At 43.1% G+C, this 25,683-nt stretch overlaps 1 protein-coding gene across 6 annotated transcripts; it reads right to left on the bottom strand.

Annotated features, from left to right (window-relative positions):
* Positions 1-4,861: 4,861 nt before the first annotated feature.
* On the bottom strand, positions 4,862-25,600 carry PNLDC1 (PARN like, ribonuclease domain containing 1). Of its 6 annotated transcripts, none has more exons than XM_030556688.1 (20): positions 25,206-25,600; positions 19,881-19,938; positions 19,676-19,749; positions 17,989-18,022; positions 17,733-17,856; positions 16,707-16,795; positions 16,314-16,414; positions 15,636-15,715; positions 14,400-14,537; positions 13,264-13,333; positions 12,848-12,933; positions 12,107-12,162; positions 11,182-11,229; positions 8,865-8,929; positions 8,358-8,411; positions 8,095-8,137; positions 7,210-7,309; positions 6,123-6,298; positions 5,863-5,961; positions 4,862-5,310 (listed from the first exon to the last, which is right to left on the bottom strand). In XM_030556688.1, exons 2-20 carry the CDS (start codon positions 19,928-19,930, stop codon positions 5,238-5,240), a joined length of 1,560 nt encoding a protein of 519 aa, XP_030412548.1. In that variant the 5' UTR covers positions 19,931-19,938; positions 25,206-25,600; the 3' UTR covers positions 4,862-5,237. The 6 variants fall into 6 exon arrangements, 5 of the variants coding, with proteins under 5 accessions (XP_030412548.1, XP_030412546.1, XP_030412549.1 ...); XM_030556686.1 differs by lacking the exon at positions 25,206-25,600 and adding an exon at positions 23,373-23,505; XM_030556689.1 differs by lacking the exon at positions 25,206-25,600 and adding an exon at positions 18,607-18,828 and having other exon boundaries at positions 19,881-19,893.
* Positions 25,601-25,683: the final 83 nt, after the last annotated feature.

Below are 25,683 nucleotides of genomic sequence, written 5' to 3'. Positions count from 1 at the left end.
CAGTTGATTTTGGATCAGACAGCCTGAGGCACCTTTATTGTTATAACAAGACTACAAGATTGCAAGTATGCATACAGGGAGAGACAGCGTAACCCCATGCAAGGGGTAGGCTGCTCTGCCCTTTACAATTTTTACCAAGCTTATAAAGGTTAAAACCACAAAACGTCATATTGATTACACAAGTTATTTTGCCTTTTCTGGTAAATTAATATTGCAAATCAGCAAGCTATTTCAACATGTATCATGTGTACCGTATCTGGTATAAAATATTATAATTGAGCGAGCTATTTCAACATGTATCATGTGTACCATAACTTGTATAAAATATTATAATTGAGCAAGCTATTTCAACACCTATCACGCATTTTGGCAGTGAGTGAGCTGGTCATTCTATAATTGAGCAAGCCATTTTCACACTTATGTGTTTTGGCAGTGGGTGAGCTGGTCATTCTGTAACTCCACCTTGCAGTTACCATAAGCAAGCAATAATTATCATTCTATATTTTGCTTAAAGTAGCTGGCACTCAAGTGACCCCTTGTCCCCCTCCTAGTTCCTCTTTTGTCAGTGTTTCATACCCCGCTTTCTCATATCTAGTTTCTCCACACTCAGTGCCATAGTATGCAGATAAACAAGTTTTCTTTGAGAACTAAAACCATGGCTTTTATTTTGCATTTATTTAGCTTGCATGGGCCTGTAAACTAATAAAGCTAAAAGCATATAATTGTTACAATATTATATGTTAAAATCACAGATGCTTATATCAATGGCAGGGCTCTGCAGCAGGGACTGACAAATTACTATTTCAGTCGGGGCCCTGATACAGCATTCGACCAGTGACAGCAACCTCCCAAAAAGCTTTGGTGGCAAGACAAGATCCCATATATACAGTTGCAAAGCTCTAGCCAACGAGACGGGAGAGGGGGGTTATGTTCCCTCACAAGCCTGACGACATGTACCCAGAACCACCCGCAACAATGCTTTTTTGCCCCACCAGGCATTGGGATCTCAACCCAGAATTCCAATGGGTGAGGGAGACTGTGGAAAATATGGGATAGCTACCCACAGTGCAATGCTCTGGAAGTCAACACTAGCCTCAGTACTATGGACGCACACTGCCGAATGAATGTGCTCAGTGTGGCCGCATGCACTCGACTTTATACAATGTTTCCAAAAATTGATTTCTGTAAAATCAGAGTAATCCTGTAGTGTAGACATACCCCCTTCCACTGAGAATGAGGTAGGTGTCCAGAAGGCCCCACAGTAGGGGGAACACAAAAATGGAATAAAGGCACCTTTGCCCCACCTTGCTGTTCCCACACCGGGCACAGAAATGGAGCAACTGAGAATCAGGGTCTGATTTGCTCCAAGGTAGTTGAATGTTCCTGCAGGTTATGGAGTAACTACCCTTGGCAGATGTAAAAGTACAGTAATTGGCTTCTAACTTGGGTTTTTAAAATAGAAGTAACTTGACTGTAGCTACTTTTTCATGTTAGTTATTACATTGTTAAGTCTGCCATGGTGTGATGCTTAGGTATTACTAATCCCAAGAATTCAAGCATAAGACTATGCCAGCAAATAACCTTCAGGAGCAAAACTATTTAGAATGATGCACTAAGGGCTCAACAGCATGACCCTCCTTAAATAGAATAGAGCCACCTGCATCTATTGACATTACTGACTATTCATGTGGCTAACAGCATATGCACCTTACTCTCCATCACTCAAGAGCCAGCCAAATACAAGAAGGGCATGGTTTCATGAGGGTTTGCTTTTCTATTCCCAGGCCTGCTTGTAAAGCAACAAATTCTTAGAAGGATGCAATGCCTCCTATCACTGAAACACCCAGAGATTATTCAGATTAGTGGACACTGGTGAGCATCTCCATGGGTGGAGGGAGCTGCACCTACACCCTTCTGGCTTTGGCTAGTTCTCATCTGCTCCATTTTGGATGCTGTTGCAAGTGGAATTGCCCTCTGGTTCTTCTGCCTTCACACTCAGCTGGACCCCCTGAGCATTCACATGCTGAACCTGGCTGTTGCACATCTCTTGTGTTTTGTTGGTGATGCACTCCTGACTCTTCTGTCCAACATGCCTTCTAATGAACTGCTTTTCCCTCATTGAGTGGCGGTCCTAATAAGTGTGACCTACAGCTTGGGAAACAATGCCAGCCTCTTTTTCAGCTGTTAAGGGGGAAAAGGCCATGTCACTGATTTTCCAAGCACAGCTTAGGCACCTCCACCCAAAACAGTCCATCTTTTGTGTTTTGATGTGGGTCCTGTCCTCTTTGCTGACAGGAATGGAACATGCATTCGACAGTGAAGGTGATGCCAAGGAAATGGGGATGGGAGTTTACAGAGGGCTGAGACACAATGTCAATGAGTAGTAATCTTTATGAACATCCTATATCTGGTGGATTTTGTTATATTTGTGGCCATGTAATTTGATCCTGTGTAGGCAGATCCAGCAAAGCACATGTGTACCTCATTCAAAGCCCTATGTAGCCGTTACAGCTACAGATGTGCTGGTATTTGCTTTAGGCAATACCCTCTGGGTGGTGGATTATGAATTTGAACTCTTATTATATAATTTCCATATTTATCTTTTATGAGACCTGCCACAGACAGCAGATGTTCAAGCAACATCTCCATGCTCTCTTTCAGAAGCTCTTATGTCACACGTCAGAAGCAAAACAGCAAGCAGGAGATGGGCATATCTCCATTGTTTTATAACTGCCAGAGCTGAGTACAGATAGTGAATAGCCAGAGTCTGCTGGGAGGTAACAAAAGGTCCAGACCTGACTATCACACATAGAGTTTGCTTATGAGATCGGTGCTGTTTACTGACAGGAAGAGGCTCAGGTAAGCTGTTCATTTACTTGGAATGATGCATACTGGCATAGAGAAACCCAAACTGGAATTTTTGCCCATCTGCCCCCAGATTGAACATTCTGTTCTTTGTATTTATAAGAAAACAAGTTCTCAAGCCAACAAAGAGTCAGATAACATAACTGTCAAAAGGAGAAACATGATTAATGAGGCTGTAAGTATAAAAGCTCTGAAACTGAAGAAAGGTTTACAAAAGTAGCAGCAGCTTAATTACTTCACTGCTGCCTAAAGTACCACTTACATGTGGCTAAACCATCTTCAGTGCACCCCTCTGTACTTGGTACAACTCTACAACTAATTGTGAACTTTCTTGGGTGGACTGTTTTATTGCTTTGTAGAGCTCCTAGCACAATGGGCTCCACTGTGACAGAAATAATAAATACTGATTTACCAACAGCGGCACATAAAGGCCCACCACCAGTCAACCTCAGCTGCTAAGGTGTCACAAAAAAGCAAATTAAAGGCCTGATGACAGCACTAACCTAAGAAATAAGAAAAAACTGTACAATATACTGCTGGCAGAGCTTAGAAACCATGCCTGAAAATACAGTACGTCTCTTCACAACACCAATAGTAAAGGGGTTGAAAGCCCATGCAATTTAGCTTGCAAGCAAACAGCACCTGATATTTACACCCACGTAACCTGAATATTGTTATGCATCTGTTTTTAACCCCTGTTCTAGTATAAACTGCTCTTATTATGGAACCAGTTCTTCTCAATGGCTTCCTTGGATCCACTTAAGTGTTGGTCATAGCATACTGTATGGGGCCTGTATTTACAGCATAACTGTATAACTGCTGAGCAGCCTTGGAACTAATGAAGGCAATCATGGTTTGACTATACCGATTTATAGATTTGTTCTGGACATGAGGAGGTGCTAGGAAAGAGAAGGTCTGCACTAAACAGAAGGGGGGAAAGTTACTTTTCTGTTATCACTTCAGCACTCAGACACCACTGACTGTGTAATCTTCTAGAAATACCGCACCTACATGTCTTCAGTCACTGGAGCCTGGTGTGTTTTTATGGAGTTAGTTGAAGGATTTGAATATTTTCACCCATAAGTTAATAAACCATTCAACCAGTGTCTTCCAAAGACCCCAATATGCTAACATACTTTCCACTTCTATCTTCGCCTTTGGAGCTTGTTCTTATGCTCAAATGGGAAGCTCTGAGCCTGGCTTAGTGCTTGGCTTGTTGAAGAATTCTTCCCTCCGGGCCAGCTGCAGAACTGCCCCCAAGAGCCTACTGCAGCTCTTCTGACCCTGCAGAGGGGAGGCATGGATGGAAGGATCTAGGCAATGAATACCCAACCCTCATTGCTCCTTATGCTGGAGAGAGCTCCACAGAGCAGAGTCCCTCCCATATCAGCTTCAACTTTCCACGGCACAAACTCTTCCTCGAGTCTCAGGACCTTCCACACCCGTGGAGAAGTGGGTTAAAGTTTGACCCTAGAATTCCCAATCAAGTTTAGGTTGAGCTTTGTGCCAAGAGACGAGAAAACCCTGAAGCTAGTCCCTCTGTGATGAACAGTGTCCCAGTCCCTGAGAAAAGTTCATTGTGGCACATAGGCATCAAGGTCAGAAATAAAGGCGGTTTTCCTTTGAAGGACTTATACGATTGTTAGGCTTACCAAATTTCAGAGTAGAGGGCAGCAGTCATTGGACTGAATCCCATTCACTCATCCATATCCGAAAAACTGATCAACGTAGGACGTTACTGTCAAGGCATTCTCTTGCTAACATGTGCTTAAAAATACACACAAGTCACCTGACATTTATTTTATTGTCTTTGAAAACCTTTCAGGAACCTGCAGAATTATTTCTCCATCAGTTTTATCTTGTTCCATCTGGTGAACAGCAATACCTTTCCCTCAGTTGAAATGGAATTAAAGTTAATGTAGCTCCTTCTATTTAACCATTTCCAAAAAACACAACATAATCCTGTGTACACCAGCCTTTAACGGCAACACAATACTTGAAATAGAACTGGTTTATTAGTATTGTTGAAGAATAAACAGGGAACAAGATAAAAGTCTCATCAAGACAGTGGATTCTCTGGTTCACTTGCACATGAAGAAGAGGTATAGTAGTACTTGTTTAACAAATATATTTAAAAAACCAGGAGGATTTTCCCCTTCAGATTTGATTCCTAAAACCTGAGAGTCTCCTTAAACACAGATTTTTTTTTGTGATTGAAGGCAAGCAAACAAAAAAAAAAACCAATGTTAAATGCCCTTTACTGACCATCACTGTGTTAACAGTGTAAGGAAAAAAAAAACCACAATAGGCATCCTGGTAACAAGCACATAGATAAGAAAGATGTCCCTGAGATCTTTCCAGAAGATAATCTTTTACATGGCATACCATGGAGATCCTCCAATCACAAAGGCCAGAAGAGACCATGATGCCACAATCCCACAAATTCTAAAAGGGGAATAAAGTTAAAATGTTATTAGGCTATTTACATTTGGGATTAGTTGGGTGATTATGAAAGTGAGACTCCTCCCTGAGCTGGATCAGAGCTAACAGTCTCCCTCCATCTGCACAACTATATTACTGGATTAACAAAACATAGGAATTTTAACCTTTAATTTTAATTGCCCCTAATATTCCAGAATTAAACTTTCAATACAGCTTTACCTTTTCCCACACTGGGTATTCCAGTAATGGACCTCGGAGATCAGCATCTGTCAATTATGACAGCATGATGGTTTGGTGATGGCCACAAGAAAACATTTCCTTGGTGATCCAAGTCAAGATTGGAACCCAGAGGTGGAAGATCATTTACAGTGTGACCATTCTAAACCACTGCATAAAGCCTGCTTCTCAATTACATGTTTTCATGATGGATCTACAGTGCAACATTACTTAAGAGTAATTAACTGCTTCTCATACAAAGATGCAGGGCAAGCTAGTTCAGGAGGGCATATTATTCCTGACTCACAGCAGAAGGCACAGGAGAGCATCATCACTTACTGTAGCAAGCAGTTCGCTTGTGGTGAGTGTCTCCAGTAGCGATAGAGTGAAATCTGCAGATTAGGGTGATCTCTATAATCTCGCAGAACAACCCTGAAACTAAGAAATAAATCATAATTGCGTTACATTAGATACATCTTGCATGCAGCTCTTATTGCATCCCCTTAACTAAAAGTCAGCAGGACTGGAGCAAGAGGGCAAATAGGGACAGTAGGGAGGAGATGATGAGAGGGTGAAGAATTAGAATTTTGATCACTTACTCCTTAAATTTATTGGAGAGCAACAGAAATTGGTTCTCGGTCAGTCGTCTGACATCAAACTTGCACAGAGCTTTTAACTTTTGATAGATCTGTTCTTCATCCACCCCAGGCCATCCCCGAACACTGGCAATCAGAAGAGGTGGACGTTGGCTAGGGACATCTGTGCCAGAGAAATTCTGGAAAATGAAGTGAAATTAAGCCAGAGACTCTCAAATTTAATCCACATTTGACTGTGTAAATACTAAAAGTGGTATTTAAGATCATTAAACACAACAGGCAAAAAGTGACCTAGTGACTAAGTAATAACCACCCGTACAATACAAGGAAGTATTTTTTCATCTGTGGGCTCTTGCAGGCATGAACCATGAGAGCAAAATTTAAGTCACCAGAATGCATGTAAAAATAAAAATCCAAGGCAACAACCTATCCTCTAAAACTATAGGAATCAGAAGCCTGGAAGTAGGGATACTTTAATACAGATGAGCACCTTTGAGCGCTCCCTGTATTTCTATCTCATTATAGATGTTGAAATGGGGAGAGAGGTATCTTGGCTGCAGTTAAGAGACTATGGGCTTGTCTTTATTACAGCGCTAAATTGGTGCTGCTGCAGTTGATGCAGTGGTGTCAATTTAGCAGGTCTGGTGAAGATGCAGTAAGTTGGGAGAACGCTCTCCCATCAACGTCATTAATCCACCTCAATGAGAGGCGGAAGCTATGTCAAGAGGAGAGCATCTCCTGCTGACACAGCACGGTGTAGACAGCACATTAAGTACATCACTTGTGGGGGAGAGGTAGTTTTTTTATGTCTCGGAGCAACGTAACTTACTTCGACTTCAGCAGTGGTGTAGACAAGGCCCCAGCCCATTTGTAACTGGTGACAAAATGAATATAAATGGGTAAAAATTCAGCACAATTGGTTTTTTTAAAAAATGCTGTTTGGACTGACACTGAGAAGTCACCCGCAGATGAAGATCCAGACACCAACTGGCATTTTCTTTCACTCATGTGAATGAGCAGATAACCTACTAGCTTGTGCATCTGGGGATTCAGAAACAATGAGGGTAAACATGATGCACTTTAAACTCACGATTGTTGAAACACCAGCTCGGATCAGATTCACCTGGTTCAGGTACTTAGTTAATGCATTGAGATACTGAGAGAAAGAGGGACCAGTCTCCAGCGTGTCACTATGTTGGAAAACAAAATAAAAAACAAAAATATTCAGTGATCTACACTATAGGGAAATGGCACAGTACTACAGCTTTAGGAAACTCCTAGCTACAACAGACCTTTAAGGGAACTGGAGAAGGGGAAGTATGAAGGATTTATTTATTTAGAATGTGAATATAATGCTGGTAAAAAGGAAACAGATTAACAGCCTTGCAGTATGAACTCCTCTGTGTGCAGAACAGATACAGCACATACAGGGCAGATCAAGCTTCCCCAGAACCCCCCTGCCTGTGTACCTCAATCATAACAGAGGGAAAGACCACATCTACTGGTGCAAGGATAGTGCTGCTCAACACCCATATAACACCCTTGTTATTCTCAACAGAAACCAACAAGTGTACCAAACAGTGGGAAGGGGACAAACGTTCACTAGGAACTTGACTAAAGCCATCAGTTCATTTCCCCATTGCTGTAGGATGGTTAGACCATTTGATCACTACCAGTCTGAGCTGGATTTGAAACAATGACTAAAAGAAGGAAGGATGCACAATTTCATTACCATCCTCCCAGGCCATTAAACCCCTCAAGATTCTTTTTTTTAAACAAGGTTTCAGCCTCAAGACAAAAACTCTTTATAAAATTAACAAGCTAATTACTTGGAGTAGTGGCATTTTGAATAATGTTTTATTCAAAACCTGGACAAAGTTGTTGAACGGGAAATCACAAACTGACAGCTATTTTCTAAAAGAGCTATGAATGCAAGGTAATTCCCAAGGCAAAGAAATTCATAAACACCACTCACCATGGCATTCTGCCTAGGAGCAAGTGAGCTACTTTCAAAAGAACTAAAAAGGAGGAACAATGAAGAGATGACGTTACAAGAGTGCAGAAACAAAAGCTAAGCAAACGTTCAATTCTAAAGAATTATATATATGGATAATTTGGCAGTTTATCGTTAAGTAACAAGTACCTGTATTACCTACTATTGAATTAAGATGGTTTCAGTGGAAAGAAAGCAATTCCTGAATTCTAACAATTAAACCTTTAAGAACTGTCAGGTTTTACCTGATCCGCAGAGAAATGCATCATAGGCTGCCTCATGGGGGGATTTCTTGTCAGCTAAGAGTCCAAAAATGGAAAATAAATTAAAACATCTCCAGAGCACTGTGCAAACTACTTTGGGTCAATATAATCCTTCTCTCAATAAGCATCAGATTATCCAGTTTTTCTCTCATCTTTGCACTTCTTACTATTTCAAACTCCCCTCACAGAATCCCTATACCCCTGTAATCTCTCCTGCTCCTTAGGAGCTTTCAAAATGATACTTCCAAGGAGGCAACAGTTAGACCAGTGGCTGAAGAAAAGATGGCATCACATCTAAAGGTTTATTAAAGCAAACTTGCATTTATAAAAGGTCAGGACTGGCATTAAAGGTGTGAATGGACAGGTTCCCCTGCACATGTTCATTATGCTACTTACAGCTTCGTTTCTGCCTTGCATTAGGATTCCCATGGAATAAAACAAAGACTCTTTATACAGAAATGAAAATTTGCTTCATTGCACAGAACATACCATATTTTAAACAGTCACTTGCATGGGCAATCACCGGACACGTGGGGTTGGTGGGATTTAGGTCACTGTGGGAAAAAATGTGAAGTGTAAATTTTCATTCTTCCCCTATGCCTAAGAGAGGAGGGAAATTTTTAGCAAATGCTCTTGCCCTCTCAGAGTAATCTCTATGGCTTTCCATTTTTAACACAACTGCTAAAGAGATTTCTTAAAAGAAGTATCTCTACCATTAAGGAATAAAGCCATACAATACAAAAGCAGTGCAAGCAACAACTTAACTCTTTAATTTTCACCACCAACAAAGGAAGTCACATGGCTTAAATCCCTGCAGGTTACTTTGAAAACTTATCCCAGAGGTTTCAATTCTTAGCTTTTGACTGATATTTGGGAGGGAAAAAAAAGGGGGGGGGAAGACATGGAATAGTCCAGAAGTACCAACTTGTGCCAGACGGATCTGCATAAATCCACACACAGAGATTAGGAGCCAGGCAAGTTTGTGGCATGGAAACAAGGTATATGGAGTTCACAAATGTAGGAGCCTTCTACCCTGCATAATACAGCTGAAGTAGATTTGTGCTTGTGACTGCCTCTCCTAGGCCATGTCTACATCTAAAATTTTGCAGCGCTGGTTGTTACAGCTGTATTAGTACAGCTGTATAGGGCCAGCGCTGCAGAGTGGCCACACTTACAGCAACCAGCGCTGCAAGTGGTGTTAGATGTGGCCACACTGCAGCGCTGTTGGGCGGCTTCAAGGGGGGTTCCGGGAACGCGAGAGCAAACCGGGAAAGGAGACCAGCTTCGCCGCGGTTTGCTCTCGCGTTCCCCGAACCACCCTGCAAACCGCAGGGAAGGAGACCTGCTTGCTCGGGGTTCGGGGAACGAGAGAGCAAACCGGGAAAGGAGACCAGCTTCGCCGCGGTTTGCTCTCGCGTTCCCGGAGCCACCCAGCAAACCGCAGGGAAGGAGACCTGCTTGCTCGGGGTTCCGGGAACGAGAGAGCAAACCGGGAAAGGAGACCAGCTTCGCCGCGGTTTGCTCTCGCGTTCCCGGAGCCACCCAGCAAACCGCAGGGAAGGAGACCTGCTTTCTCGGGGTTCCGGGAACGAGAGAGCAAACCGGGAAAGGAGACCAGCTTGATTACCAGAGGCTTCCTCCTTCCACGGAGGTCAAGAAAAGCGCTGGTAAGTGTCTACATTGGATTACCAGCGCTGGATTACCAGCGCTGGATCCTCTACACCCGAGACAAAACGGGAGTACGGCCAGCGCTGCAAACAGGGAGTTGCAGCGCTGGTGATGCCCTGCAGATGTGTACACCTTCAAAGTTGCAGCGCTGTAACTCCCTCACCAGCGCTGCAACTTTCTGATGTAGACAAGCCCCTAGACTCAAGTATCCTGAAGGCTGTCTGCACACCTCCCCATGCTCCCAATTTACATATTCTTGTCCCTCACCACAGATTACAAAAAAATCAGAAGAGATTATAATCTCAACTAAAACTATGGCTGCTTCAGACTTTGAAGGTTGGTTGTTTTCCCGGCCCATTTGGCTGTGTGGATGCCCACACTCCACACACTGGCCCAACAGACAAGACTTCCACAGAGATCTAAAAGCAGGCTAGTTCAAAGTTCCCTCCCTCACTCCATGCCCCCAATACTGTAACTCATGTTTGGTAAAGACGGTTATATGCAGGGGAGACATCAGAAGGCAGCATAGAGAATCCTATTCCGGTTGTGAAAAAGATCCTTTAACATCTGTGCAAGGAGAACATGAGTTTGGGCAATAGGATTCTCCCGTTTTGAACTATTAAAACAAATAGCAGCTCCGATCCCAAGCCAATCACACTGCCTTTAATGGCTTCCCTTACATCAGTGACTGTCGAGGCAAAAAGGGACCCATGCAGCTGCATACGTGTGCATGCTCTCCTTACTGGAAACAAATTCCCACGTTGCACTCTGTGTATCTGCCGATACTGTATACCCTACCCAGAACATGTTCAAATGCAGGAGAGTGTTTTATTTGCATACAAAAAAGTGAGTAAGGATCAGTAAAAACATACTACTCCAAGGAGAGGTGCTAACTAACTGGCTCTGGAGGAAAGGCTGTCTTAATGCAGAGCTTTTGGAAAAGGCAATAAAGAGGGTAAAAGTTAAGATTCTTGAAGTCACCCAGAACAAGAGAAAACTTCCCAACGACTCTGGACGTCCACTACGAAAAAAGTTAGTAAGGTTAGTGTTATAAAAGGTGGCTGCTTGAGAGCACTCATATACTCTATTTATCCACAGAGCAGATCCAGCACAAACAGCAGCAACACAAGGCTCTCACCACAGCATGGCATCCTGGCATGGTGTTTTGTCTGTGGAAGGAACACATCTATAGATGAGTAGTATTATAGTGTCCAGTCCTTACACTCTACCCATTCTGCTAACAAGAGTGCCATTTGTAATGTGGACACATGTTCAGTCAGCTAGGCTGAGGGCTTGTCTCCACTTACCAGTGTATCGGCGATCGATCCATGGGGGCTCGATTTAGAAGGTCTAGTGAAGACCAGCTAAATCGACCACAGATCACTCTCCTGTCGACTCTGGTACTCTACCAGAATGAGAAGAGGAAGGGGAGTTAACAGGAGAGCATCTCCTGTCGACATAGTGTAGTGCGGACCCTGTGGTAAGTAGATCTAAGCTACATGGATTTCAATTACCTACTAACATAACTCAAATTGCATAGCTTAGATCAACTTTCCCCCATAGTGTAGACCTGCCCTGAGCTTACAAACTCATTCCACTTAAGACCCTATGCAGTGGTGAGATAGTATTAAGTTACTGCCAACCCCAGCCCTAACCCAAATTCAAGATCAGGGAAATAATGGTAGAAAGCTTCAGAGCCCATTATCAATCCTCTAAGCAATCCTATCCTCTAGAATGCAGCATAGGACCTAGTTTGCTATATATATTTCTACATCAGAACGTAAGCCAGTTTCCATCCTAATTTAATACTGGTTGAATAATTCAAAAGGTGGAATTTCAAACAATGTACTGACTATTCTAGGTCTATAGGTAAAACTTCTTCCTCTGATGTTAAAGCCAGATTAGAAAGGAGGGAAACTGGTTGAACAATATCAACCCACAGTGCAGCAGGAAAGGAAAAAAAAATGTATAAAAATATTGCATGACTGACTTTTGAAATACCCTTCCCAAGATGATTCATGGACCAGCTGGTAGGGCTCAAATCCCCAGAATTCAGTGCTCACCTGCACAGGATTTCATATACTTCTAGGAGGTTAGATGCTCGAGGAAACTGAAATTCCTGTAAGAAAACAAGGCAAGACATTTCTGATGTGGTGTTTTGGAGGAAAGGAACCACAGGATTAGAAAACAAACCGAAACAGCCAGACCATCTAAAACATGCTGTGTGATAGAAACAGTGCAGGTACCACCACTCACCACTACAGAAGGAAAAGACTGCTGGCCCACCTGCTTGGCAGAAGAGGTAGTACAGCTCCAGGGAAAAGAGGATTTAAAGGTGGTAATGAAGACACAGGATAATTTCCAGAGTCCTTCCATCAGGGAAGCAAGATGCCTTAGTGCAGTAGTCCCCAAATTGTGGGGTGCCCCTCACTGAGGGCACAGAGGAACGTTCTCCGGGAGCACGGAGGGGGGGCTTAGGCCAGCCCCTATGGGGGACGGGAGGGAGTGCCACCCAGCCATGATCTGTCCCCAGCTCCATTCTAGCTCCAGCCCCACCCCCAGCCGAGGCCCCGGCTTCCAGCCACAGCTTCCAGCCATGACCTCAGCCACAGTTCCAGGCTCAGGCGCAGACAGATAACATTACAGGTAAGGGGGGGGAGGGGCACGACATAAGTTTGGGGACCACTGCCTTAGTGCAACATTTAAAACTGGTCCCTGCTCTATAACCAGAGTGTGATCAGGACCTTCTTTCCATTTAAGTGTGAGGCAAGTTTTATTGCCCAAAACAAACTTTCATATCTTACCTTCCAGATTGATTTTGTTACATTCTTGGTGTCTATGAGGACAGGAAACAGGCTGTGAATATTCCTTTTAAACTCCTCATAGCTTTCTGAAAGAAAAACAATAAAGAAGCAAAAACATTCAGAAAAAAAATATTACAGAAATGAGAAAAAGGAAACTCGGCACTCTATGACTAAACAAAGTTAAAGTTTCCTTCTGGTCTTATGCCCCATGGGAGAAGCACACTGGGAGCATTCTGGAGGGAGCAGGCCCTGCCCTAGAGGTGGGAGAGACAGGGCAGTCATCTAGCATCAGACCAGTCACACTACGCGGAGTAAATGATTATCACTATGCTGTCCTGCATTTCTGCCCAACGATTGAAAAAGCTGTTTTGGGGAGAGGTGCACCAGCATTTGAATGCTGCTAAAGATTACACTACCTGGGAGGGGCTTGTAAAACTTGTCATGAAGATGCAGAAGGTCCATGAGCATGTTGTGTCCCACTATTGGCTATGGAGAAAGACATAAAACAGTATCAGCATGTTCTTACAGAAGGTAGGTCAAGTGACCAACTTTAGACATGTCCCATAGCCCAACTTCTTTACTACATGGGTAACACCCATACAAGCCTCTTCAAAAGCAGCAAGGCCTAAAACAGTATCACAGTGAGGCCAATATCATCCCCAGCTGGGTTTGCTCTCTAAACTTACAGTGAGAGGGGCATTTATTGGTAGCATTTTGTTTAAAAGAGGGCTGGGGAACTAGGGAGATGGTGAAAGCGTGGAAGGGGAGACCATAGCCTTTAAAAATCTGTCTGGGCTAGCTGGCCCAGAGAGATTTTTTTTGGTTGTCAGATCTACAAACTTATTCTCGGATCTGAGCACCCAGCTGGGGTCTTTCTGCCCTATACATCACCAGGGATAAAGAAATTGGATCTTATTCAACAATTTTGCTAGGAACATTGGAATTCCTATACTTGATCAGGCCATAGGTCCACGTGGTGCAGTGTGCTGGCTCTGACAGTGGCCAGAACTATATGTTTTAGAGGAATCTGCAAATGCATAATTATGTCAAAGTGGAATAACTTAACCATAGGAATGTATCTGACTAACTCTCAGATGGTGGCTTACGCCTTGAAATGTGACAGGTTTTATTACTTCTGAACTTTTGGATTTTTTACAAATTGTTTGAAATGTACGAGTCAGAACAGAGCTTAGGTCGCTCTCCCGCAGGCAGGCTTGCTTTGCAGGGTATCAAGAATGCAACACAGTAAAGTCTGATTTTTAGATCAATAAAGTAAGAAGGTTTTTAACAGAATACACTTAAAGCACATCTGCTTACTTAACAGATCTGCTATGTTTAATAGCCATTTTTCTTGCCAAAATTACACTTTAAAAACTAACTTGTTTTATTGACAGTGTGAAGGGGTTAATGAAGCCAGTCTGTGCAGCCACTCACTGCTTTGAATCTGTTTACTCAGCTCCATACAAAACATCTTGCATACTCCACCACCAACCTGCTACTATAGTAACAATCCAAGAATTCCAAAGGTGGGAAAAGGGATGGTGAGCATCACCTTCTTGGCTTCAACGAGGGTCTGGAAGAGGTTGGTGAAACCCCGGGCGGAGAGAAGAACGAGCTCCTTTCGGCAGCAGTCACAAGAAGAGTTCTCCAGACACCAGCGATGCCGTGGACTCACCTTTTTCACCATCACCTGCAAGAAGAGTTACTACAACTCTGGAGAAATAACCTTGCGCACACACACACAAATATAATCAGCTTGTCTGGTAGCGGTGTTAATGCTGAAAACAGGTTCAATTTTCAGACTGCCAAGACTGTGGAGACAGCACTTCAATGCAGAAGGTGAAGACTGTCTCTCTTCCATCACTGAATGGTGATCAATGGAGATAAATGAAACTAACTCTGAAGGGAGTTACTTCCAGGCCTCCTTGGCTAGAAGGATGATGGTCATAAAATAGGTTGCCTGTCTCGGGATGTGAGTGGGTAGGTATGGAATTTAGGTACTCTTAGCACTAGTAATAGATATTCCATTGACAATGCTGCAATAAGATGCCCTCTATCCATAAAACAGATATAGCAGGGACAACAGCAGTGCAGGTTTCCTCACACCAAAGTGCATCAACGCTAACTCTAAGGGCACACACTTAGGTGTGAAATGGGAGCTCAGGAAATGTGTCCCATCTATAGCCTCTGTTTGAGAACAATAAGAGTGCTAGTTGCAATATTGATTTGTGTGATATTTTTAAGATTCTCTCTGGCATCTGGACTGAGACCACTTGTTTCCTGAATAGGTCACCCAATAGCCCTTGTTTTTATTCAATAAACAGCATGTCAGATTCAAGCTGATGACCTAGATGAGAAAGGCTGTGTAATATTACAAACCAGCAACAGAATGGGTGGAAAAGTCTCCAAGGCTAATAGAAGGGACAGTTTAACAATGAAAAAGCAACGACTGAAGACCACGTGTTCGCTTTTGTGGACACATGAGGGAGTGGGTTTGAGAAGCCTAGAAATTCTGAGAGTCATTTCAGACTTTGCCTAAGAGCAATCCTTCTGGAAGAGGAGGCTTTGGGACTGAGAGAAAAACAGAGGCCAAAGCTTCCCACCCATAGGATCCCAGAAAAGAGAACCTGGTTCAGTCCCGTTGCACGGTTCCTTTGCAAGCTCCCTCCTCTTCCAGGAACCTTTCCATTAAAGCATAAACAAGATTTCAGAGTCACAGCAGGAAGAACAGGCACACACATATCTAAACTGAAGTCCTACCTTCCAAAGGGCTTCATTTCCAACTTACCTTCTGGTCTCCAAAAGGCTCTGTCCAAACATCTGGAAGTGCCTGTCTCAGAATCAGCTGTACCTCAAATATCTGAAAACCTGAGACCAGAAATCGAAAGACTTAAAGGTGGGGAAAAGTTTGCTTGGTAGAATAAGAATGTTTTTCAATGGAAGAATAAAATAGAGTGGAAAGCAAGATAAAAATTAAATATTTATGGCATACAACAATCCAGAAAAGAGGGCTGACAATTTGAGTCATACCTATTTCAAATTATTTTTAAAAATAATATATATCTTAGTACATTTCCATGCAAGAGGCACAAAATTGAGCCAGAAAACCTTAGAACAAGAAAATCTGTCAGACTTACTACTCCCAGCCCTGGAAAATCCACCTCAATTCCAGAAACAGCCATTGATACCAAACAATCTCAAGGAAAAAAAACCCTTTCACAATAGAGCTCATCATAATGACGAAAAAGCAGCAACAGAGCACAGAGATGAAAACATGACCAGAGCCAGAAGGCTTGGCAGAAGCAATGGTGGGCTGGGTATGTTTTTTTTTTGAAGTGAAAAAGCAAGAGTGTTACGAGACAGGCACCTATGTAAGTGGGCTGAACAAGCAGCAATCCCCATCTATTCAGAAAAGGTGCTGCAGCCACTGAGAAATCACAAATGAGGAAGGAAGCCCATTTCATACCACTAATATCATGTAAAACCATAGAGCCTCCCTCTTCTGCTGATGGCACCCAGCGTGTCACATCATCAATCACCTTTTTCACTTTATCCTTGTCCAAAGTGCTGAAATGAGATCAGAAAAGAAAAAAAGTGAGAAGCTGCAAAAGCAGTCACAAGCAAGACTCTGCTTTACAGAGGAGGCCCCCTTCCCTCCTGCTGTAGTCATTCTGTGGAGCAACCGACAGCATCATCCTGTGACCGTTCACTATACTCTGTATATTCCCCAAGAGAACAGAAATGGCAGTGAGACATTATGTCAGTTTCAGTATCCCTATAAAATGTAAATTGAGTGAAAAGTAAAGGTCAAATACTAACAGAAGTCACTAGAGGAGCAATGGTTTTGGAAGAGCTTTACCTGCGAACTTTCCAGTTTCCAGTTAAGAGACCTTGCTGAAGTTTCTTCTCCTGTACCTCATTCGTATATGGGATTCCATCTTTCAGAAACTGAATGGGGTGAAAAGGGGTTTATCATAGGATTTTCAGGCGTTAAATTAGAAAAATAGTATGAGGACAGGGACCCTCAAAATTGGTATTTATTTGTGAAATCTGTGCCATTTTTAATATGATGGCCTTTCCCCAATCCTTTCTCAAAATGCTTCCCAACATTTTCTAAAATAGTCAAATGTTCCCCAGTTACCCAACTTGTATGCATATACAAAGGAAGGAAAAGATTTTATTTTATGATTCCAAAGGATTCCCAGGAACAGAGAGGAGAAAAACTGAATTATGAAAGATTGCGCATGAAATTTGAAGTCCTGACCATTTGTGATTATTTAAGAGCCAACAGAGAAAGTACTCAGTGTCAGGATTCTAATCCAGGTTTTCAGGACAAATTCCAGCTCTTTAATTAAATTTGATTTAATTAAATTCTCCAGTCGTTTCAACTGGGTACTCTTTTCTTCACTCCCTGACTTATCATATGCTTCCTTTATTCAAAGACTGGCTGTGCTGGGATACAAGTAAAGACAGGCATTTACCCCTCTACTGATAAGGAGATGGGAAGTACATGGAGGTGCCCTATGGCCAGTGGCAGCTAAGGTTGGTGTCACAAGACAGCAAAGAGGTGCCCAGTGATCAACTGCAACAATGTGAAGCAATAGTACAGGATCCACAGGGTTAGTTAGGGGTTCTGTTTAGTAACCACTGCCAAAGATGTGGTTACTGTCCCCTGGTCATGGAACAGCAGTGTCCAAAGCCCTGTATTGCTACTGACACACAACAAAACAAACCCAAACCAAGTATTCAAGGCAGCCATTGTACTGAAAAAGTAGCAAGCTGCTGCTTACAGAAGGAATGCAGAGTTTGGGGATATTTTTCCTTAATACTTCCCCATAACTACACAAGCCTCCTCTGCTCTAGTCACTTACAATAAAGAATGTACCTTATTATAATCAAAACCGTAATGCGTCAGGAACTGAATGCTAGATGCCTGGAAAGAGAATTCAGAGTCCATGACTCCAAACGTTGTGGGGAAGAGGAAGAAGTTATAGGAGTGTGCAACATACCTACAACGAAAAAGAAAGAGGTCTAAAACAGGATCAGGAGGAACAATTGCACAAAGGAATCTCAACTGCATTATCTCTGTTATAACAGACAGCTATGAGTTTATTTAGAAAGAATACTTTATTTTTACTTACTTGTTTGATTCTTCATTTGAAAATATAGACAACCCTGAAAGAAACAAACACAAACTGAAGTCTTAGTATTGAAGGCCAGCTAGGTCTCCTTGGTTTCCTGTTTACTAATATCGTGAAAATTAAATAGTGGATGTGGGAGTTCTCCTCGCTACGCCATTTTAGTCATTTACTAAAGCTGCTGCACTAGAATTTTACTAAACTCCAGATCACCGCCAGGTTACAAAGACATGAACATGGGTTCCCAGATAGTTAAACAGAAATAAGATTTTAGGGGTCAATGGGAAGACAAATTAATCTTCAGAAAGAAGTAGCCCTTACTGAAAAGAGACTAAGCAATGGAAGAGAAGAGGAAAATTATTGAAAGCTACAAACTGTGCTGTAGGTTTACAGGCCTTTCTACTCTACAAAAGAGAGCAAGAAAAAAAAACCTTAAGATTTCTGTGTGTCATAAAAGAAATAAGGCACAAGTGCATTTTCCCCCTGGCAGGGCACCTTCAACATGCTTCAGGGACAGACATACCTGTATTACAAAATAAAAGCATGCTTTAATTGGGTCAATCTACACAGATGTGTAAATGGATGAGGAAAAAAACGAAGCTCCTTCCAGAACAACACTACCTTTTCAGCCAGCAGGGGCTTCAGCACGGAAGGTTCAAATATCTCCTTCACATCCCTACATTGGTTCAAAACACTCTTCAGCCCAGGAAGCAGTTTCAGAGATCACAGTCTAGCTGGCCTTTATTTAGTGACATCACCAAAAAGTTGATATGCCCTCATTTCCGTCTCCCCCAAATCAAACTGAATATCTCAGTCCTCATGAGAAGCCCCTACAATAGCAACCTAAAATGCCAGAAGACAAAATGAAGCTTTATAAAGCAGAATATTTCATTACCTAACCTTAGAGAAAATAATATTTTCTAGTACTTTCCATTTGAGAATCTAAGTGATTTATTAACATTAACCCTCACAAAAACATGTGAGCTAGGTATTATCTCCATTTAACAGGTGAGACTATTAAGGCACAGAAAGGTTATATTTCATGCTTTACAGTCACACCGCAAGTCAATGACAGAGTCTGGAACAGAACCTAGAATGACTGACTTCTATTACATTTTTCTTTAAAGATGACAGATACCTTAACAGTGTTTTTTAAAACAAATTTGCAGCAATATAAAGTAGACTGAAAATTCTTGCATAGCCAGCCTGATTGTAAACTACTTAAGATGTATGTATGCTGATGACATTATTCCTTAATAAAAAAGGGATCTAGTACGGAGGACAACCAGTGCAAACACAGCAGACAAGCAAAAACAGAATTCCACACCTTTATCCTTCCCAGAAAGTCCCACAATCCTCTAGTAGACTAGATGCTATGTGTCAAGTATCAGAGGGGAGCACATGTTAGTCCGGATCTGTAAAAAGTTACAAAGAGTCCTGTGGCACTGTATAGACTAACAGACGTATTGGGGCATAAGCTTTCATGGCATTCATCTGACGAAGTGGGTATTCACCCACAAAAACGTATGCCCCAATACATCTGTTAGTCTAGAAGGTGCCACAGGACTCCTTGTTGCTTTTTATAGATGCTATGTGTTAGCCAAATTCAACTAGTTTGTGAAATGCTAGTAAATATTTAGGAAGAAGTGGAATTTTATCTTTTCTGACAACAATGAACAAAAGATCTCACCAAGCTGATTGACTGTGAACTTCTGAACACTCCGTCTGGCCTTCAGATACCACTCAGCAGGTGAATCGAAGAGACTATTAAATGATCAGAAGGGGGAGGGGGAGAAATACTCCCATGATATACTGTTTTACTTTCTCACCGCAACTTCTACCATTATTTTAACTCACTAGATCATATGACAACATTTTGGATGTGACATCTTTACCTGGGTTGCTTGCCTTGTGGAAAGACTGAATGTAAACCTGTGAATTCCATATCAAGCCCTGTAGAGACAGAACACAAAAAAAGATTCCAAAATGTGACTCTGCCTTTCTCCAGCCTTTTGTACCAACTGCAAACGGACAAAGGAGTGATCTAAATTCCCAACACAGTACTAAGAAAATTAAATCCCCCCAGTTTCTCCTCTTAACCCAGGAATTATTCAGCCAGACAGCAGTTGGGTAGGGAATTACTCCTTCAAAACAAAGCGTGTACTTCACAATTTGGAAGTTCATTTGATATTTACTCATCCCTGAACGTAGCATTAAAACATATAGTTGCATTAGACAGCATAGCATGTTAGGACCTAAAGGAAAAAAAGTATGTTTAATCAGCACCTCTGTGGCCAACACAAGCTCACCAAGACAAGCAATGCAAACACAAGCTGGGTTCATTCTCCATCTGGCATTCACTAACGTTCTCACCCAAAACTGAAGCTTTATTTCTGGGAGCAGTTTAAAATACCACTACATACATATTGTAGATTTTTCTCTCTTTTCTGTATTAATAGGACAATCTTATCTCTGCATAAATTAGAAGTATACATTCCAAATCTGAAACTGTATTTTCACATACAGACATGTGTATGATGAAGTGGGTATTCACTCACGAAAGTTTATGCTCCAATATTTGTTAGTCTATAAGGTGCCACGGGACTCTCTGTCGCTTTTCACATCCTTGTGAGATGTAGTTTAGTTAGATGATTTTCTATACTATTCCTCACTAGTGACAATCACTGACAGGAAAGATTGCAACCACACTGTCTCTCTGAGGAGGCACAGCAGAGGCAAAGACCAGGGACAGGAAATGGACAATTAACAGTAACGCACTCTAGTATCCATAGTTACAATTGAGGTTAAAATGTTATATGGATGGATAAAGTGCTCTCCTAGGCTAGGTCTACACAAGGAGGACTTTACTGATATAGCTATACAAGTACACCATACTGGCAACACACCCCTAATGTTAACGTAGCTTATACTGGCAGAACTGAGCTTATACCAGCTCCAACCAGCAACATAAATATTTAATACCAGTTAACTATAAAAAATACCAGTTTTGCTGGTAAAACTGTGTCTAAGCTAGATATGTTGGCCAGAAATCAGAACTCATCAGCCCTCTGACCAACATAGCTCTGCCTGCAAAATTTTGTAGTGTAGACCTGGCCCTAGTCTCTCCATTCACCCCGAGCATCACCGCAGAGTACAATTTGTTTGGATGTCTCAGTTGTACATTCCCATACTTTCCAATAATTTGAGTTTTAATCTTAATGCTGAACTTTTTTAAAAAAGATAACTACAACATCCTTCTAAGGTTGTATATTTTTACTTTTAAGTTACATATGTATTCTCCTCTCAACCTTACCTCCTGTTTAACAGTTACTGAATGGAAAGTAACTTGTGCTTCATTTACAGATCAGGGAAAAGGTGAACATTTCAAGGACAATGGAGGAGAGAATGAGAGAAAACAAATGTCACATGTTCCTAATGGGACAATGTACACTAACTGTGATATGATACACACCAGGGGCAGGCAAACTTTTTGGGGCTCATGGCAGGGGTTTAGGGTGCATGAGGGGTACAGGGTGCAACAGGGGGCTCAGGGCAGGGGTTCTGGGTGCAAGAAGGGTGCGGGGTGCATACTCTGGCCCAGCACCGCTTACCTGGAACAGTACCAGGGTGGCAGCAGTGCACACAGAGGCCAGGGTAGGCTCCCTGCCTCCATGCTGCTCCAGCACCACATCCCTGCAGCCCCTGGGCAGGGGGGGGGTCAGAGGGCTCCGTGCGCTGCCCTCACATGCGGGTACCTCCCCTGAAGCTCCCACTGGCCCCTGTTCCCAGCCAAAGGGCACTGTGAGGGGCAGTGCCTGCAGGCAAGGGCAGCACACATAGCCCTCTGCCTACTCCCACCCCCCCCGGGCGATGGGGATGTGGTGCTGTCCACTTCTGGGAGTGGCACAAGGCCCACGGCACACGACAGGGGTGGCAATCTCATGGGCTGGATCCAAAGCCCTGATGGGCCGGATCCGGCCCACAGCATGCAATTTGCCCACCCCAGATATACACACTAATGATGATTCAAGTCTTAAATAGAAAACTGGAAAAAACATCTAGGGTGGCTTGTCTACACTATAAAGTATAGCTATGCTGGCAAATCCTTGTAGCAGAGATGCAGTTTATGCTAGCAGCAAGAACTCCTTGTGCTGTTAAAGGCATTAAATTGCCTCTCCAAATGACATCATGCCAGCAAAAGTTATTTCACCATGTGTGACTTTTTTCACATTCCTAACTGACAGCTATGGCAGCAAAGCTTGAGACACTCTGCTCTACAAGTTATCTGAACAAAATAAGCTATGCCAGCAAAAGAACTCAGATACATAGCTACAATGGTAAATCTTTTATACTGCAGACAAGACTTAAGACTGAACTCCTTTTCCAATCCCTCGTTGTAATCATTCATGATGAAGAGGCAAAGTGAGATAGCAGAGATCACTGGAATTGGGATGGAAGGGGAAAAGAATTCTTAAGTCTTATAAAAATTATTCTTATTAGTTACCGTGGTGCAATCCTTTCCCTACATTATAACTGGCTCTACTACCTTTCAATACAGAGAGGGCAAAAAAAAAAAATGATTAGATGCATATAGGGGCAGAAGAGGCAGTTTTGCTTTAGTACTTTTCTGCTTCCTCTTTAGAATGGTACAGAAGTACTGTCAGATGTATCTCAGCAGTTTTTCTATAGGCTTTCCAAACGGTACCACACATCTTCATCAGCACCCACTTTTTTTCCTTGATATCTACTGTAAAAAAAAAACCCAACTTTGTGCCTATGCCTCTCTCCGCAGTATGCAATGGAAAGGGAAAAATCCTATTTCCCTTGTCACACTTACACTTGGCAATAGAAGCACAGGTGCTGGAACTAGGGGTGCTGCTGCTGCATCCCCTGGCTTGAAGTGGTTTCCACCAATGGTTCAGTGGCTCTCAGCACCCGCTATACAAATTGTTCCAATGCACAATACCCCTGAATGGAAGAGGGCTTGGGGAAAAAGTCAGGGGACAGATGGACAACAGTATTTATCAACTGGGGGCCAAGCTGAGCCAGGACAGACCAATCCATTAGTCAAGGCCTGCTCTGGCAGCTGAGCTCATCGGGGGTACACCCTGCACGGTTTGGCACCATAGGCCAAAGGCAAGCGACCAGGTGAGGTGATGCCACTGCTCTGGCCCGTCACACGTGCAGGGCCCGGACCCGGCTGCCTGATTCCCGAGGCCCAGTGTGAACAGCCACTTTCGCTCTGGGCAGCGAGCCCTGCGGGGAGGCCAGCGGCAGCCCCGGAGCCAGCGGGCGTGGGAGGTCCCATGTCTCCCCTCCCTGCTACAGGGGGCGCGGGCGGCAGGGAAGCTGCGTCCCGCCGCCCTGCTCCAGGCGGGGCCGCTCACCCAGGAACTCGCAGCCCCGGACCAGCGCCCGCAGGCGGGGCAGGCTCTGCGCGAACTGCCCGGCCCCCAGCTCCATGCCCGCCGCTCCCACGCCAGGGCCGAGCAGAAAACGCCGCGCTTTGGTAGGGCGTTCCCGGGCCGCAACTAGCGCCTCAAGGGCACGCCCGCTTGATTGACAAGAACAGCAGCGAATCAGTGGTCGGTTAGTAACTTGAGCACCGTCCTCTCCTTTCTTTCCCTCCGACTCTTAAAGGGACCGCGCCGCCGCCTGAAGGGCTGCGCTCTGCTCGTCGCAGGGCGCGGGGAGCACGCGGCGGCTGCACCTGCACAGTACTTCCATGATGCCGCCCTTGCAACCGGGGCTAGGGACGGGGGAGCCTCCATCGCACTCACAGGCGGCTCGGTGCCGCCTCCTCCCATGCCCGGGCAGGGAAGCGATCGCGGGTGAAGGAGCGTCCCTCCATTGTCCTAGGTCTCCTCTCCCCTGCCCCGGGAGCCTGGCTTAAAGCGGCAAGATGCCCTGGAGCAGAGAGCTCGACCTCTGCCCCTGTTCCATCTCACGGGCAGGGCTTTGGGAGCGGTAGGGAAAGAAACAAATCTGTACCAGCGTGTGCGGGCAGGGAAGGAATTTAAAAAAAATATTACAGGACAAGGGTGACCAGAAAGCAGACAAGAATGGGGGGTAATAGGAGCCTATAGAAAGAAAAAGACCCCAAAATAAAATCAGGACCCCATCTGGTCACCCTAAACAGGACAGGCACTGATTTGCTCCTAAAGCTAGAGAGAGGGAGCTGGAATTTAACCAGGAACCTAAGTAAGGGCATTATAAACTGCATGGTTGCAAAATGCTCTTTTCTGTTCCAGCATTTAAACTGTTGGATGCTGTGGCTCATTTGACATATAATAATAATAGATGAGCAGAGAAGAGGAGTTCCCCAACCAGAGCCATGTTTCCAAAAAGTCAGGCTTCCAACCCATTACAACAACCACCTCTCCCAACAGAGGGCACCAAATTATTTCACAGCTGCTGGTATATTATACTGCTGCTGCAGAGATTCTGTCTGCCTCCTTTTGAAGGATTTTCTTTAAGACAGGAACATACAAAATTAACTTTCTGTGAAAAACAGGCCACCAAACCATAACCAAAGCTATAGCAGCTGCTGGAAGATACTACAGCAGTACACACATAAAACTTCCAGCTTTGGGAGTTAACCCCACTGATACAAATTTGAAGAGAATAAATTATGCAGTATGCAGGAAACTGAAGATAAATTTGTCCTAATGTTGTAAGATCAAACAACATCTACAGCATTTTAGGGTTTCTCTGTTCTACAATCAGTTTTAAAGAAGTCTTTCAATTGGTGACTTTCACTGGCCTCCTTTAATTTTTCCAGAAGACTGGAAGAAAGTTAAGGTTTTGCTAATATTTTAAAAAGGTAAATGGGAAGATCCAGGTAACTATTGGCCAGTGAGTCTGCCACTGATCCTAGGGAAAATCATGGAAAGACTAATATAGAAAATAATAAGTAAAGAATTAAAGTTTGATAGCATAGATCACAATATACTATGAATGCTTATGTTTGTTTTTTAAAGGTAACTGCTATATTTCCATTTCTGTAAGGAGTTTAAATTAATAGTGAACAATTTTTAAGTCAGTAGTCCATGGATTTTAAAACTGACACTTCATACATTTCTAAAGGTGAGGAATGATCACCTAAAAGGGGCTACATTCTAGTGGCATCTAACCAGGACCTTTTCTTGGCCAGTACTATTCCATTATCTATTCATAATTTGAAAAATATAACATCAGTGCCGCTAAAGTTTGCAGCTCACCTGTTTTTTTGCATCAAGTAGTAAATGATTGGTCAGTTATACAGAACACCTTGGACCACTTGACAAACTGGGCTCATTTGAACATGTGTTTTAATGAAGTCAAATGGAAGGTCATATCTAGGAGAAGAAAAATGCAGGTCACACCCGCAGCATGGTGGACTATAATCCAGGGACTCTAGAAAAGATTCAGGAATCATGACAGATAACGAAGTGAACACGAGCCCCAGTGGGATGCTGTGGCTAACAGGACTAATGTGATTCTTGGATGCATAAGCAAAGTACTGTAAAATAGGGAAATTACTTCTGTATATAGCACTGGGAAAATCATTACGTTTTCTGCTTCTAGTGTCCACACATCAGAAACGATGTTGAAGCAGAAAGGATTAAAAAGGGCTACAAGACTCGTTTGGGGAAGTGCAATATATTTTGCTTATATGTCAAGTCAGTTCTTATAGATACCTGCATGGTGAGAAGATTC

The sequence above is a fragment of the Gopherus evgoodei genome, chromosome 3, assembly GCF_007399415.2.
Source record: "Gopherus evgoodei ecotype Sinaloan lineage chromosome 3, rGopEvg1_v1.p, whole genome shotgun sequence".
Lineage (NCBI taxonomy): Eukaryota > Metazoa > Chordata > Testudines > Testudinidae > Gopherus > Gopherus evgoodei.
The sequence above is the reverse complement of the archived record's forward strand: the minus strand, read 5'-3'. Positions and strand labels throughout refer to the sequence as shown.

Bases quoted from the DNA above. Each gene is read 5' to 3' on its own strand.
- PNLDC1 (XM_030556686.1), bottom strand. From the start codon at position 23,448: ATGGAGCTGGGGGCCGGGCAGTTCGCGCAGAGCCTGCCCCGCCTGCGG. The intron at 11,230-12,106 runs GTGAGCACTGAA...ACTCATCTATAG, and splicing joins GTATATGAAATCCTGTGCAG to ATGTGTTCCTTCCACAGACA. The intron at 8,930-11,181 runs GTGAGAGCCTTG...TTTTTCCCACAG, and splicing joins TGCCAGGATGCCATGCTGTG to TGACCTAAATCCCACCAACC.